The following is a 15,876-nucleotide window of genomic DNA, read 5'->3' as shown; positions in this document are numbered from 1 at the left end:
TCGTACCTACCCGCAAATGGTATTCAATTACATCCTGGATAGACAGGCTGACTGGGCTGTAAGGCCGTTTGGCAGGCAGCTTCCCATGGCAAACATTTAATTTATTGACTGGGCCTGTGTGAAGGCGTTTCTTATTACCAAAGTGGCAGTGCTGTCATTGCCATGGCCAACGTAACCCACCCACACCTCGCTCTCACTCTCCCCCCTCTGCTGTGTTGCCTCGTTCCCCAACGAGATCTGTCAGTCAGTCAGCTAGTCAGGCAGTCTATGACGAGTCTCATTTGGCATTTGCTTGATTTGCCCTCTTTATTTATTCATCCATCCGGTCCAACTGTCTCATTCCATATCAATCTCTCACTCGCTCTCTCTCTCTCTGTCTTTGTCTCTTTTGCTCGCTCTGCGTGGTCTGCAGTCCTTCCTCAATTGTATCAGTCACCATTCGCTCACTAACCAAATCAATTCGCATCTAAATCGAACTGAAGCCCATCATTGCTTGGCCCCCTAACTGTATCTCTCTCTCTCTCACACACTCTCTCTCTCTCTCAATCTCCTTCTCTCTCTGTGTGTGTGGAATATTTTGCGTAGGAAGTACGCTGGGCTGCACATTTCTAATATCCTGCGCTGGGTGGCAGGACTAGCGACTACTTCTAGATGCTCGTAATTGAAATTCATTTCATTAGTTAGTCGCTGAGGCAATGGCTGATTTTCGAGGGGCGTTAAAGGAGGCGGGGTCGAATGCTTTAAATTAAGTATATAGAACTTTTGAATTCACTCTGCGCATTTCCGTTTCATTGGACAGCGGCGCATAGGCGTGACAAGGGGCAACTCACAGAGAAATATATAAAATAAAAACATAAACAAAGCGGGGCACAAATACAAAAGATGCGGACATGTGTGGCACTCATAAATCTGGGCTCAGGTAGCTGCCACAGCAATTACCACATGCTACGATTGAGAAACGCTGCAGGAGTTCACTTCACTCCGCCTCGGCTCGCCTCGCCTTGCCTTGCAACGTTCTGTGGCGTCTTCAAGTGCACTTTTGTTTTCGTTTGTCGCGTCGCGTCGCGTTGCGTTGCGTCTCGTTTCTATTTCTGTTATTGCCACATGCTGAAAGTGCAACTGATTTATTTATATGTGCATCTTTTTTGGTATGTACAGCAAATTGCATTTGCTTGTTAGCTGTTGCATGCGGCATGTTGCAGTTACCCTTTGCCCACATACTATATACAGTTGTTGCTGTTACAGTGTTGACATCTCATCAGCAATTACAGTGGCATTCTCAACGAGCCATGCCACTAACCTGAGGCGAGCGAGCGTGTGGCCAATGTGGTCTATGGGTCTTTAAATAGCCCGTGCCGCACGCAGCACGCAGCATGTGGCAAGCTAGCAAGCTAGCAAGTGCAACTCATAACCAGTCCGCTTTCAGTTTTCTTTGCGCATTACGTAAACTTTTAGAGACGCCCACATCGCAGCTTGTGTCGCTTGCAGCAGACGCGTGTGGGAGTCAAAGCTGAGCCATGGCTTAAACTGGCTAACAAACTGGTTGCTACCTGGTTAACTGGCCAACTGACTGACTCGATGACTGTCTCGACAGTTAAGCTCAAGGTGGCAGTCCAAGTAGCCAATATATCTTCGACATGGGCGTTGTAGCTGCCCACACACAACTCGTAACTCGTAACTCGTAACTCGCAACTCACAACTCAGAGCCAACTGCTATTATTACTCTACAGTTTGAGCCAAAAGTGAGCATTTGGCCAACGGGAGCAATCTTTCAAGCTCGCTCGCTTGCTGGCTGGCAATTGACAGGTGGAGAGCAGCGCAATTAACTTTCCTTGCGGAGAACAAACAAAGTCAAATGCAGAAGCAGAAGCCGAAGCAACCAAACAAGCAACGCAACGAAAAGCAACCAAGCAACTGCTGAGCTCAATGGGCCTTTTGAGATCTGCTTCCTGCAGATTGTGCTTCGGTTTTCCATCTGCGAGTTCTATATAGAAACGCAGATAATACCCTACACCACTCTTTGTTTGTATGTGTGCGAAAGTGTGTGTGCTGTGTGTGTGCTTAACATTTGCTCTTTGAACTGTGGAACTCTATTGAATTCGCAACGCAGTTTCCTGCTTGCAGCTTCCTCTACCTCACTCTTTTCCTCCCTCCTCCTCTCTCACTCACTCTCTCTCTCTCTCGCTCTCTCTTTGAAGTGGCGCCTGGTCAGACGTTGGCCTGGTCAAGCAGTTGCTGCGTATTGTCAATGCACTCCAGTACATTTACCAGCTGTCAGAGACAACCTTCCAACCCCCAACCCCCAACACCCCCACGCCCCTTCCCCCTCTTACCTTGCTATCTATTACGCCATGTTTGTGCTACACTTTCGCTGGCTGGCACACATTTCAGTGCTGCCAACCCTACCAAAAGCTTTCGCACACACTCTCTGCTTTCTTTCTTTTGCTATAATTTTTTCTACATTTTTTTTTTTTCTTTTCGTTGCTTCATCTTTATCTGCTTTTGCTTCTATTTCTACTGCTGTTTCTTTTGTGGCATGTGTGTGTGTGTGTGTCCTTGTGCTTGTTTTGCTGTCCAGCTGCCACCATCACCTTCTCCCGCCTTCCGTCTCCCTAACTCCCCGTCTCTTTACTGCCCACGCACTAACTGCGCTCTCTGCCCTCTAGTTTGTTGACATATTATGATCCTTGATTATTTTGTGCTGACAAATAAATGCTTTTCTTTTCGCCTTTTCTATACTGTGTCGCCTGTGTCTATTCATCTTTGCATCTTCATTGCTTCTTCGCTGGCAATTTCCATGTTGACTCTTGCGGTCGCTGTTCCCTTTGCGGAGGCGGGTCCTGTCGGTCTGTGTGTCCTGAATCCTGTTGCCAGGTGCGCGCCAGCACAGAGCATTTCCACTAATTGGACCATGGCAAAGCTCTAGTATTGGCTCAGCTCTGCTCTGCTCTGCTCGCTTCGTCTTATCGCTCTATCTTTTATTCGTAGGCGTATCCCTGACTGCTCCCCGCCCCTGGTTTCAACTGCCTGCATGCGGTGGTGAGGGAGGTGGAAGGGAAGGCAGCTTTTAATAGTCGCACATGTGTCAACGTCGCATTGTTGGCAACCTGCGATCTGAGGCTGCCGTTGGCGCTGCTGATTGTCGTTGCCCACAACGAACGAACAAGCGACAAACAACAAGCGACAAAAGAAAACAACACTACACATCAAAAACGATAAAGAAGAAGAGCAGCCAAAAACAATAACCACAACAACAACAACAACAACAACAACATGAGGAAACGCCCACCGTAGAGAGAAGAGAGAGAGAGAGAGAGAGAGAGGGGGTGAGAAGAGAAAGAAAAACAACAGTTGAAAGCCAAGCAAATCTGTGGGCGTTTAAACATATTTTGTGAATTATATTTGATTGTTATTGTTGTTGTTATGGTTGGCCCCCATTTGAAATCGGAAAACGGGAGACTGCCTCCGACCTCCGTTCACGACGATGAGTCGCACAATTATTGATGACCCTACGTGGCTCAAACCATCTGGGATTGAAGGGCGGAAGCGTTTCGATAAGAACGGGCACAAGCTTGAGAGCTAGGCTAGAGAACACTTGAACAGTTGACTGCATTGGCCATTGACCATTGATTTGATTGCTGGCCACAATCACGTGTGGCTTGAGCGGAAATAGACCGCTGCAAACGTGCGTCCGGCTCTCCAGTTGTTGTTGCTGCCACCATAATTATTAATTAGCCAGTGTACAGTGCACACACAATGCCACAGCTTAACCCTCAGTCAGAGGAACTGTCATCTTGCCAGCAGAAAGGACACAATTTGCTGCATAATAATACCTGCAATGCTCTTGTTGGCAGGGTATACTATTGCAGTGATAACACATCACTATATTTGAGTAAGCTGTTCGACTTTATAAACAACAGTAACACGGTAACGGTTGAACTCAGAAAATTTTGTTCAATTACCATACTTTATTATATTTTAAAAATGTAGCAACATCTATTAGCATTCCCTTAAATTGAAAATAAACGAAAAGCAATTCCTATACAACTGTATGGTATAACGAGTATATCACTTCTAAAGCCCAGAGCTTAAGAGCTGAATATACAAATTAGGAAAGGATGTCGAGGCATATCTAATTCTATGTTAGGCATATCTTTTTTTATGGCTGCTTTTAGTCGTAATGAAACGCATAACAATTAATGTAGTTCGTAAGGTTTAGTTGTTGTTGTTGAATAATATATATTTAAAATAAAAATTTATTTTGCCTTAGTGTTCTCTAAAGTTAAGTAACGGGTATATCAGAGTCAGCCATACGCAACTTGTCATAAGTTGTCTTCGCCTGAAGAAGACACCTTAAAAACACTGCGTTGACCGCAACGCTTATTAAAAGGAAGTGGGTTACCACAACACCAACACACACTTAAGCCCAACTCCTCCTCATCCTACTTCAAGTTAATATTCTTCATCCTCATCTTGATTCTCATCCGCTGACTTCACTCGGTCGTCGAACCGCAAAAGTCAAGCAGAATGACTTGTGTGTTGGGCTGGCCTAATGAGCAGGGGTATTAAATATTGCAACTGCAACAAGAGCAACAGCTGCAGAGGGCGGGCGCTTCCTTTACCGTTATGCTCTAGCCCCGCCCCCAAATGCCGCCTCTTAATGCTAAACTTACCAATGCACAGCACTTGAAGATGTTTAATCCAATGCGACTGTTGCTGTAGTCGATGCTTCTGCTGTAGTTGTTGTTGATGTTGTTGTTGTTGTTGATGCTGCTGGTGCTTCCGTTGTTGCCGGCAACAGTAATTGTTGCAGTTGCGTTGATGCTGCTGCTGCTGTTGTTGTTGATGTTGTTGTTGTTGTTGATGTTGTTGCTCTTGCTGTAGTCGCGGTTCTGCTGCTGCTTCAGTTTCGGCTTTTGTCACTGCCATTTTGTTGTTGTTGTTGCTGTTGTAGTTGCTGCTACCGTTTCTGGTACTGTTATTCTGCTGCAGCTGGCGCTGCTGTGTTCAATATTCCCAATGCTCAACGTTATAACAACGTGCCGCATTTACTGCACTTGCTGCAGCGCCACATTTGTAGCCAGTTAAACTAGTTATCGCAAACGCAATGGCAATCGTTATCGTTATCGTTGTTGCTACTGTTGCTTTCGTTAAATTGTGACGTCACTTTTGCACTCGCGACGATCAATTTGCATTTGCGTTTAGTTCAGAGACATGTTTGAGGGCTACTAAAAGGGACCGGAGAGGGAGTTGAGAATTTTTCGTTGCCTTTTGCACTTGCTCCGTTTTCATTAGCGCATTGTTGCTACTGCTGCTGCTGTTGCGGCTGCCGTCAAAGGCAACAAATGAAGTCGAAGGAAGCAGGAGATGCTGAGGCCAAGACATGTGACATGTCGCACGCTGCTGGCTGCAGCTGCCGACGGCGGACAGCCAGCGAGGAGCTTACGATGCTGACGCGCGACCAACACAACAACAAAACTGTTGACGAGGCGACGAACCAACGCGACGCGACGCAACACAACGAGGCGACGTCAACTGCGACGGCGACGACGACGCGAACAGATGGGAAAAAGCAACGGAACAACGGCGATGAATTGCGCCTTCAATATTTTTGGGGCACTTCTACCTTGGTTAAGGGTACGCTTTGATTTCTTCTTGCACAACTTTAAGATTAACAACAATTGCTATCACTTTTTGGCGCAGACTCGATAATTTGGCGTTGTTACCGCGCGGCTGCTGCTGCTGCTGCTTGTGCCTTTAACTTATTATGCATGTGTATGTGTGTGCGTGTGCTTGTGTGAATGTGAGGGGGTCTGTGTAGGTTCCTCGACTGTGGCTGTATGTGTGCGCTGCTCGCGACGCACTTGAACGACGCGTACGTATGCTTGGCGTAAGCAAGGCGTCCACACAGAATGAGAGCTAAAACCGAACTAAAACTTCCATCTGACGAAGTCAGCAGCAGCAGCAGCAGCAGCCAGCTAACAGCAGCCAGCGATGACACGAACAGCGATACGCACGAACCGAATTGAGCACGACTCTCATGCACTTCGTTCCTGTGAACTTGTACAGCGAGAGCAAGAGACAGGCTCAAAACTGTTGGAGCAAGAGCGCGCGATTAGAGAACGCAAACGCATGTGCTTGTTCTTACTTGCTCTTGTACTTATTCTTGTGTTATTGATAACACAAACAATTGAACCTATTTGTATTAGTTTGGCGTTGTCAGAGTTGGCTTTGCAGGTGTAACGCTTCGCACGCTCAAAGCCACAGCCGGTTTTTACACTTATATGCGCTCTTATACTTATTCGCTCGGTTGTAAGTAGCAGCTGCCAACATATTCATTTATGCCTGTACTCGTAGTCGTATACGGCAACTCGTATACAAGCAACAGCTTGTATGCAAAAGCAACGCATAAAATGCCAAAAGTGGTGGTAGTTTCATAATGCGTATGCGTATGCTGTAAAAGGCGACTACTACTAATCGCGACTTATACAAATGTTGTTACGTGTTACATATATGTACATATGTAGGTATAAGGGGGTTGTTTGATGTTAGCGAGCGACGCTTGTTCGAGCTACGATTTGCGTTCCCGTATATCGTATCGAATATCGTATATCGTATTACGAGCAAAAGTGAGTCCTGTTCGTGTATAAGTATAAGTCTGATCCTTGTGCAGTCGGAAAACTGTTATACAAAGCATAAAATGAATAGAAGTCCTGTGAACTGTATAAGTTGTGACGTGTTCGATGGACCTTGAGGACGAGAATAATGGGCAACAGCAACAACAAACAAGGAGTAAACAAACATCAACAGTTTAATTTTGATATGCTTGGAATGAAAGCACTGTGAGATGATTGCAGACAATACAAAGTTGAACAGCAACAATTGCCACACTTTTTTATGTGCATTTTCGCTGAGACTGTCGTAACCCTTTCTTATATTTTAATAATTCCCCTGCCAAGTGTAAGTAATTTTCATTTCATTTGCGAGCGAATTACTTTTCACGCTCACACATATGGGAGACAATAACAAACACTTGTTACACGTAACACGTTAGACGCGACAAGTCCCGCGGGAAAGCTTCACGTGCAATTTGCGTACCGTAGAGCGTCTGGTTGTGTGAGGCGGCGAGTGGAGAATCGTAGACAATGGCACATATTTCGAGGAATTCGGCAAATGAACAATAAAAACCAGATTAAATCCTAAGAAACAAACGTTCTTTGCATTTAGGCCAAGTGCGCAATTCAATCAGCAGGGCACCAACTGGCTCATTGTAGACAGGGGGGAGGAGAGTGAATTGGAGAGTAAAGAGACAGGAGAGATGGGGAAATGTACTCTAATAAGCCTCTCAATTTTAAATTGAGCGCTAATCTCTTTATGCGAAACGAAACGAAAACGAAAACAGCAAATGAAAACAACAAATTGCATAAAAAAGGAAGCCAAATGCCTTTGCTTTGCTTCCTTCATGTTGTCCTTGAACCAGCCAAAAGCGACTTCTCCAGATGTCCTGGGTAAATAAAAGCAAAAAAAAAATACAAATACAACCAAGTGTAAAAACCTCAAAGCGTTTGCGACCATGAATTCCTTTTCAAATGTATTTTGCACATCAGTTTGCCTCAAACCCGCGAACCCCAACACCAACTGACACCCCAACCAGCAACACGAACCCCAACCCCAACCAGCATCCATTCCATCAAACCCATCAAGCTAGCAAACAACACCCTGCGTTGTTCCCCCTCTTCCCAACATTCAGACAGTCTATCATTTCGAGCTTTGCTTTGCTTTGCTTCGCTTTTCTCCTTTTGCTGTTCACTTTCTACAGCGATTTGCAGTGGCAGTTTGTCGTGGAAAGAAGGCGGAAGGCAAAGTTGGCTTGGCTATTGCAAACGCCTTAACCGGAAATGGCAGGAAATGCAATGTCTGTTGCTCCAAAAGGATTTAGCTGTTTCTTAAACCGCATTGAGCACAACTGGATGCCCATTCTATCGAGATGCATGCAAATAATCAGCCTATTGCGTCTCCTCTCACTTTTTTTCAGCACAAATGTAGTAAATGCTCCACTAGCACATATCCTGCAATAAATTAATCTCCAAATGATAATTGACTACTGACTAATATGTTTTATAATATTATAATAAGAATAATGAGACTAGAAAGTGAAAGTTTTAACACAACATTACTTCCAACTATAAACTTTGTCAATTGTAGATTTTGATTGTCCTGTTTACTGAGTGACAGAGCCAGGCACCAAAAAAAATTAAAAGAAAAACATGCAAGGAAAATTTTGATTTTAGTTTTTAGCATTGAATTCTACCTAATAAAGGAAAAAGATGAAATTTAATTACAAAATAGAAAAAAGTTGACGAAAATACAAAAAACAATTCTTCATAAAACATTTATTTATTCCTCTTTTCACCTATTTTGTATGGGATTCACAACAATCCGGATAATGTAATTTGCATTAGTAAATAATTTTTCATTAAATGAAGAGATTTCCTAAGCACATATTTCCCATCAAATCGTTGTTAGCCATACAGGGTATTGGAATGGAAGAAAAAGAACTCTGTGCAACTCCTAAGCTCGGAGCTTCGATCCAGCCCTCATTTTATGAAACCCACAACTCCAGACAAACTTCACTCCCTCTGTTAGGATCTGGCACGTCAATTGCGAATCGATGTTTCTCTGCATTCCTCCCTTCAATCCATCCCCTTACTCATTCAACTTCTTGTTGTTCTATTTCTTGTTGTCTCGACTAAATTCCTTCTTCTTTATTTTTTGTAGGGCAGCGCAACTCCTGAAATTCGTAATCTTGAGCTCCAACTTCAGCCTCGTTTTGTCCTCCATCCCTTCACATTAGTACGTCGCTGTTTCACTCCTCCTCTATATCTCTCTCTCACTCTCTCTCTCTTCGCCACATTTACTGCTGTATAGTGTGAGGGGTGTAGGAGATTTTTCTTGCCACTTTGCCGAGGGTTGTTGTTGTTTGTTGTTGTTACTTAGTAGGCAGCCATTGTAACCATTATTTGCTTATTGTTGTTGATTCGGCCCATTCCCTTTCGCTCCCCTTCTCCTTTCCACCATGCCATGTGTTTTGCTTCTGTTATTTGTCTTTGCACATTATCAGCTCAACGACAAGTTGCTCTCCATCTCCATCTCACTCACACTTTCGTTCGGGCACCGCTGCTGCCCGCTAAGTACATATGTTATAGATATTATATATGCAGATACTTTGGTTCAGATTTTGCAATTTATTGCCATTCGATTCAGATCGGATCATATTTTGGGCTTTGGCTTTGAATTTAGCTCGAGGCTGTCGACACTTTTATGAAATTAAATGCAAATATTTCCACAGACACAATAACAGCACAAATATTTGTGTGAAAAAATGAGCCATCAACTTGGTCGCACTCACACCTCAACACTCACACAGCAAAAGCATTTGTTATTCATTTATAAGTAAACCACTCAAAAACCAAGTCCAGGGCCAAGCACAGAGCAGTCTGAGTGCAGCTCTAGCAGAGATTACCTGCCTCGCCCCATGCTGTTCTTCCAGTCCCTGTTCCAAATGTTTAATTATAATTTGTAATTTACTTTACACTCAAACAAACATACTCTCACTTGGTTTTGCAGTGTTTTCTTTTCATTTTGTGTTTCGCTTTTTTGTCGCTTTTCCTCACATTTATTTCCATTCAAATTTTGGCCAGCAATTTTCGTAGTCTGCAGACGCCTATTAAAGGTGCTGCCTCATTTTACACTTCCCACTTTGTCTCTCTTTCTACAGTTCTGTAACACTTGCACGTACCCACACACACATACACACAGTCGCACTCACACACAAACACAGTCGCACACATACAAACAATTGAAAGTTATTTGTGAAAATTTTATTGTAATTACAAAAGTTTTCTCATGTTGTTTTCTTACCGCCTCCTTTACGTCGCCCCTCCATGTTCCCTTTTTGATAGCCTCATGGCAAAGCACATTCGATTCCACGATACCTTGAATTTCACTCAAAATTCCTTTAAACACTCCAGCTCACACACACACACACTCAATCTCTCGCTCTTGCTTATTTGCGCTATTTCTATTCCTGTTACGCAGTAGATTCCGTTTGGCTTTCGTTTCGTTTTGCAGCTAACTTTATCCACTTCATTATTTTTCGCTCGTTTTCGTTTTCGCTTTACTTTGTTTCGCTATTTGTTTGTTTTTGTCTGCTTTCATTTCGATTTTAATTGTATCTGCCCCACCCACCTCCCCTTCCACCAACATCATTTATGCCAAAGAGGTGCGAGTATATTAAAATACCCGAATTCGCGTTCCTAACCTCAAACTCCATTCACAGGTCATTGAAGGGCAACAAAAAACCCCACCATCTACTCTACGTTCTCTCCTCCTCATCATCGTGTACCTCACTGCCAACTGAATTGCTGCAAATTGTGTGTTCCCAAGGCTAATTAGCATCGCGGACTCCCCGCTGTGCTCTATAAGCTCATAAATGATGAAGTTGCCCAGCAGGCATTTCAACTCTGTCCACGGCTGGTTCCAAAATCAGGCATCGGGACAGTTCATGTCAGATTCGATTGCTGTTGCAATTGCAGCAAGATGACTTGGCATTTTTGGCAATCGAATCAATATCACGATGCGGGATGCTATGTGAATCAATTCAACGGGAATGGAACATAAACAAAACCAGGAAGCACGAATCAAGCCAACATTAAATTGAGTTGCTAGCACGCTTCGTTGCCAATCGGACTGAACAAGAGAGTGTTATCGATACTAAACGATTGTTTAAATGAAGAAGTACAATGGCTTACAGATTTAATATTAAAACTTTGTGCCTACAGGAAATGTACGGTTGCTGCAGTTGAGCCTTAGTTGATTTGATTAACAATATGGTATATTTTGTATTGTATGGTATATTTTCAACCTAATAGTATATCGATATACCAAAAGTTACATTCGGTGTATTTAAGAATATTTGGAATATTTTAAGAATAATATGGGATTATTTGCAATTATTGAAAATGAATTTACAACGTTATCTAAGCTAAATGACTTTCAACTGGCAGACAGATTTATTCAACTTAAACAAAAATAAAGAAAAATATGATATTTCGTCAAAATTAAGACATTTAATCATTCAATAGGTTTGGATTACTAGAAATATCGTCACAATGCGGTCTTCAAAACAAACAAATATCGTATCATGGTCATGAAAGGTTAGTCCGTTTTTATCGGTAGTAAAAGTTGCCGCAATAACGGTTGCCCTTCTTCACATTGTTGTACATGGATTCAATGGGCACTGCATATCGAGGACTCTGAGGATTCAATCCCATCTGCTCAGTTTGATAGTACATCATCTGCTGCATCATTTGCTGTTGTTGCTGCTGTTGCATAAATTGATTGTAATACTGCTGCTGATAATAGTTCTGTAGATCAGCATGATATCGGGGACCCAGTAGCAACGTTGGGCGCTGACAGAGCGGCACTCCATATTTCTTTTTGGGTTCAGCTTGTGATTTCTTGAGACTCGTTCCCATCGTGGATTCCTGCTTACTCTGTGCAGAGACTTCACGACGCGAGCGTTCCTCTTGATCACGTCGCATTTCTTTGCTAGGACTCTTGACCTGATCCCTTCGTTTGAACTTCTCTACTTGATTATTTTTTTGCTTCGTCGTTTTCTTGGCGGCGTCCACAAGCATAATTTTGGGCAAATCAACAGGCACTTTGGGCTTTGCTTTCTTTGCTTTGGAATCCGTTCTCAACTTTGGCCTGCGTTTGTCTTTCGTCTTCAGATTTTTCGAATCCTTCGGGTCATGTCTGTATTGCTTCGACTGAGGCAGCTGAGCATAGTCATCGTTAAGATGGGAGCTGTCCGCCGGATTGCATGCCAGTTGCCAGGACAAACTCAAATTCGTTTGGTGAAGAGCAAGAGCACTTTTTCGAATCTTCGCATCTCGCAAACAGGGCTCCGATCGGCAGGCGTTAAGCGGGGCTCGAAAGTATTTATTAATTTCAACAAAATGGGACCATTTCTTTTGGTGATCCCCTGTCTCCTCATCGACCATGATCTTAATGTTAATTTATAAACCTTTTGCTCACAGTTAATTTAACAATTTGGTCAATATTAAGCGAATATCATCGTATCTGAAAGCTCGGACATGCACACTAAATCGGATTTCAATTCAAAATGAAAATTGTTTAAGGGTCTTTTAAAAAAGGTAAAATCAAATTTACATGTTTTTATGTAGGAATTTCTTGACAACTCTTCAAGTGTCTAGTATTGTTTTTAAATCTATTTATTGTGCTCATTTTATCAGTGATGCTGAACTACTAAATTTAAATAAATCTTTTTATACTCAACGAAACAAACAGAATTCTAAAACGTAGAATCTTCCAGAATGTTCAAGTGAAGATATCAGATTTAAAATATGAATTTAAATTTTATTAAAATGTTGTCGATTCGCTTATTTATGTTTTATCTGTATTGGACTTCGCCAGAATATACTACAATAAATACTTGTATTCTATGATTATTAGGGATGACACGATCGATTGTAATTAAAGTTTCCTGTAGATTCTTTAGTATTGTTTTCAAAGTTTTCTTAAAATAACCAGAATTATCTTGCCGATTTGGTTTTTTTCGAACTTACATATTGGAAAAGCAAATGCGTGTTAACAGGCATTTGAGTTTGCACCGAGGTAGGATGTTGAGTTGGATGCTTGGGACGCATACAAGCGCAAATTGAGTTAAGGTCAAAGGGCAAATATTCGCTTAACCCAGTCAAAATGTATTTGCTGTATGCAGGAGCCTTGTAATATAAAATTGTAATCTTTGTTTATGATTTGATGTTTTCGCAATGTTCTGTTTGCTATTTATTCCCTCATATGGGTCGCAGGTTATTTAAAACATTTATGCGCTGGAACATTTACTCCCACGCACACACATGCACACTTTTTCGGGCATATATAGAGATCGCTACTGGGGCATTAATGCAAATAAGTGGAAACACAAATATTTTCAACGTTTTGTGGTCAGCAAACCTTTTTTCTCCCCCTTGTCGTAGTTGTTGTGGCTCTTGTTGTTGTTCCGTTCTGTTCTGTTCGGTTCGGTTCTGTTCGCTGTTGTTGGCTCAAACATGGCCAATACCCAAATAAATTGTCAGAGAGGGATGTTGTTCCCCTCCATCCCTGCCCCCGGCCACTGAACAAGGTCGATGGATCATTTCCGCTGTCATGGCGCTTCCTGAGTCCCTTTGCCCATTGCGTCCATTCGTCCGTTTGGCAACCGTTTCCTGTCGGCGACGTAGTTAAATATTGAAATTTATATTTAAAATCTTTCCAAATATACAGTTAAATGTGAGTTTTCCCTTTTCGTTGGCGGCATTTTTCACTTTAGTTTATGTGCCGCATGTTTAATTTATGAGGTAAGCCACCCATTTCACATACACTGTTAGTGAGTCAGGGGAAGGACTAAGTGGGGTGAATGCTTCTCCTACCCTCGCCATTCACATTATGGCAATGAATATGAAAATCAATTTGGCTTCTCAACAAACAGTTCTCTTTGAAGGTCAAATCCATAGCATGCTCTTTAAACAATCGCATTGAATCGAATCGATTTGAAACGTACCAAATGTGCTTCTTGTAATTTTGGGGACCCAAAGTCAACTTGATGTCGCATTCTACATTAATTCTTCAAATTGACAATCATTTCGGCGCTGACTGACCATTTTCCCCGCTCTCCTACTCTCTACCCTGAAACGGACGGTCGGCTTAAGCTTCCGGTTTCGTTGCAGGACTCGCTTTTTATGGGAAATATCTTAGCCAGCCCTGCTGACTGCTTGCTTGCCTGCAGTTTTCCACCCCTCAATTTCCAATTAGCAACAGGAATCACCTTTTTGTTTTTTTGGCCTTTTCCTTTTACTTTTCCTTTTTCGACTTTATTTTTGTTGTTCTTACTCGTATTTTTGTGTTTGTTTGTTGTTGTTTTTTTTTTTCTGGCGCTGTGTTTTGTGTTAATTGAAGATTTGTACTTGCTACGATTTTATGTTCGCGTCAATGGGATGCTGGGATAACGTGGCCGAGCCTGAGGATTGGGTTTGTTTTTCTATCTACGCAAATGGCAGACCCTTATCCTCCTCTCTCCCTCTTGGAGGCTGCAAGTTGGCTCTGCAAGTTGTTCGATAAATGGCGTAATAAATGAGCCTCGTGCTTTGGATGAGAACACGGAACACGGGCAACAACATCCTTGGCACGCGCAGGTTAATTGCATTTCGTACTCATTTATTTGACGATTTCATTGGAAAGGGAGTGGGAGACATGAAGTTGGAGTCGGAGATGGAGATGGACTGAGGAATAGACGGAAATAGTGGCGGCCTCGGAACTTGCTTTAACTTGTTTTGTATTTAATTAGGCGTGGCGTTTTTATTTGTCTAGATTTATTTGAACAAATGTCGGACTGTGGATGTGGATGGGAGTGAAGTAGCAAGCAAGATGCATGCATTTCCTGCCGCCTCGTTCACGAGTTTGGCAGGCAAACGGGAAGTGAATGTGGAACAGGATGTGCAACTGGCAGCAGAGCAAGATGCGAGCGCAAAAATCCACGAATCCACTTAGCGGCGCATAAATTTTGCCGGGCACATAAACTACAAGTGTACAAACAAAGGACTTTTGGCGACGAGCACGAGTAGTACGATGAATGGAGAGGGATGAGAATGGCATTAAAACATAAAGAAACCGCATACAAGCCCAAAGTCGGACAAAGTGCAGCCGGCGCGACCTGAGCAAAACCCAAAAAGCTCGAGTCGGGGGTTCGAGGTTCGGGGCCCGGGATTCGGGGTCTGGACAAACATAAACTCGAGTCGAGTGAATAAAATCGTTGCCAGCAGATGGAAGCGATGGCAAGACGAAGCAGTGCTAGGCTCAAAATTCACTGCGGAGCAGCAGCCGTGACGGTTTGGGCACTTGGTACTGGAAGCTAGGAGATGGGAGATGGGAGCTGGGACTTGCTATTTACAAATGTCCTTGCCAACCAAGCGAGGAGCAAAGCAGCAGCGAATCATAAAGAGTTCGCCTTGTACCCCATCCTGAAGATGAAGAAGATGAGAAGCGAGCGAAATGCACGTAAAATAATAAACAAGGCTTTGCAAACAATAAATGTTGCTCTCGCTCTCTCCACGGCTGACTACCCTAGTCCTTAGCCTTCTGCCGCCTGCCTCCTGCCTGTCCCTGCCTGTCCCTGCCTGTCCCTGCTCCCGCAATGCAGCTGCATTGCTACGAGCTGTTGGCGACGACGAGATTTCTGGGCAACCATTGTAGTCTCTCATTGCAGTCCCTGTTGCAGTTGCTGTTGTACATGCTGCTTCTCTTCTTCAACTGCTTGTTGTTGCGATAAATGCGAAATGCTTGTAACGGCAATGCAAATGTAATGGGCAGAGGACATTTCACGCTGACTGAGGCAGAGACCGAAGGAGAGCCAAAACCAGCAGCAGCAACAGTAGCAGCAGAGCCATCATCAGACTCTGAGCCTTGATTCCTTTCAAGCCTCTGCGCCAGCAGTAAATATTCGCTTGGCCCGACGGGGTCAGCCGCTGGTTGGTTATGCAACCAAGTGGCAAGACAGACGGAGAGACGGACGGACGGACAGACGGACGAATGGATGGACGCCAACGCCTGGCGACGTTCTTATTAATTGCAACAATAACTGCACTTGGTCTACGGGCAATGGGTAGGTTGTAGGCGAATCTGAAACTGCAATGCTGCAAGGCTAAAAGCTCCAGGCTGGAGGGGGAGAAGTGGCTAGTGAAAGGCTTTCATGAGCGTGAATTTATGGCATGGCGACCACCGGAAGCGGCACTTAGCTTCTGGCACTTAGCCCGC

The 15,876-nt window shown here is 43.5% G+C and overlaps 2 protein-coding genes across 6 annotated transcripts in view; both read right to left on the bottom strand.

Annotated features, from left to right (window-relative positions):
* LOC132790650 (nephrin) overlaps positions 1–5,917 on the bottom strand; it is an 80,048-nt gene extending 74,131 nt beyond the window's left edge. For all 5 annotated transcript variants that reach the window (XM_060799274.1, XM_060799270.1, XM_060799271.1 and 2 more), the window contains exon 1: positions 4,674–5,917. In XM_060799274.1, coding sequence (XP_060655257.1) covers positions 4,674–4,929 — 256 coding nt within the window. In that variant the 5' untranslated portion in view covers positions 4,930–5,917. The remainder of the gene's footprint in view (positions 1–4,673) is intronic.
* A 5,311-nt stretch (positions 5,918–11,228) lies between these two features.
* On the bottom strand, positions 11,229–12,065 carry LOC132793364 (uncharacterized). The gene has a single exon (XM_060803254.1). The coding sequence runs from the start codon at positions 12,063–12,065 to the stop codon at positions 11,229–11,231; it is 837 nt and encodes a 278-aa protein (XP_060659237.1).
* Positions 12,066–15,876: the final 3,811 nt, after the last annotated feature.

The sequence above is a fragment of the Drosophila nasuta genome, chromosome 3 (genome assembly GCF_023558535.2).
Source record: "Drosophila nasuta strain 15112-1781.00 chromosome 3, ASM2355853v1, whole genome shotgun sequence".
Taxonomy (NCBI): Eukaryota; Metazoa; Arthropoda; class Insecta; order Diptera; family Drosophilidae; genus Drosophila; species Drosophila nasuta.
Note: the sequence above shows the minus strand (reverse complement) of the source record. Positions and strands in the feature narration are given on the sequence as shown.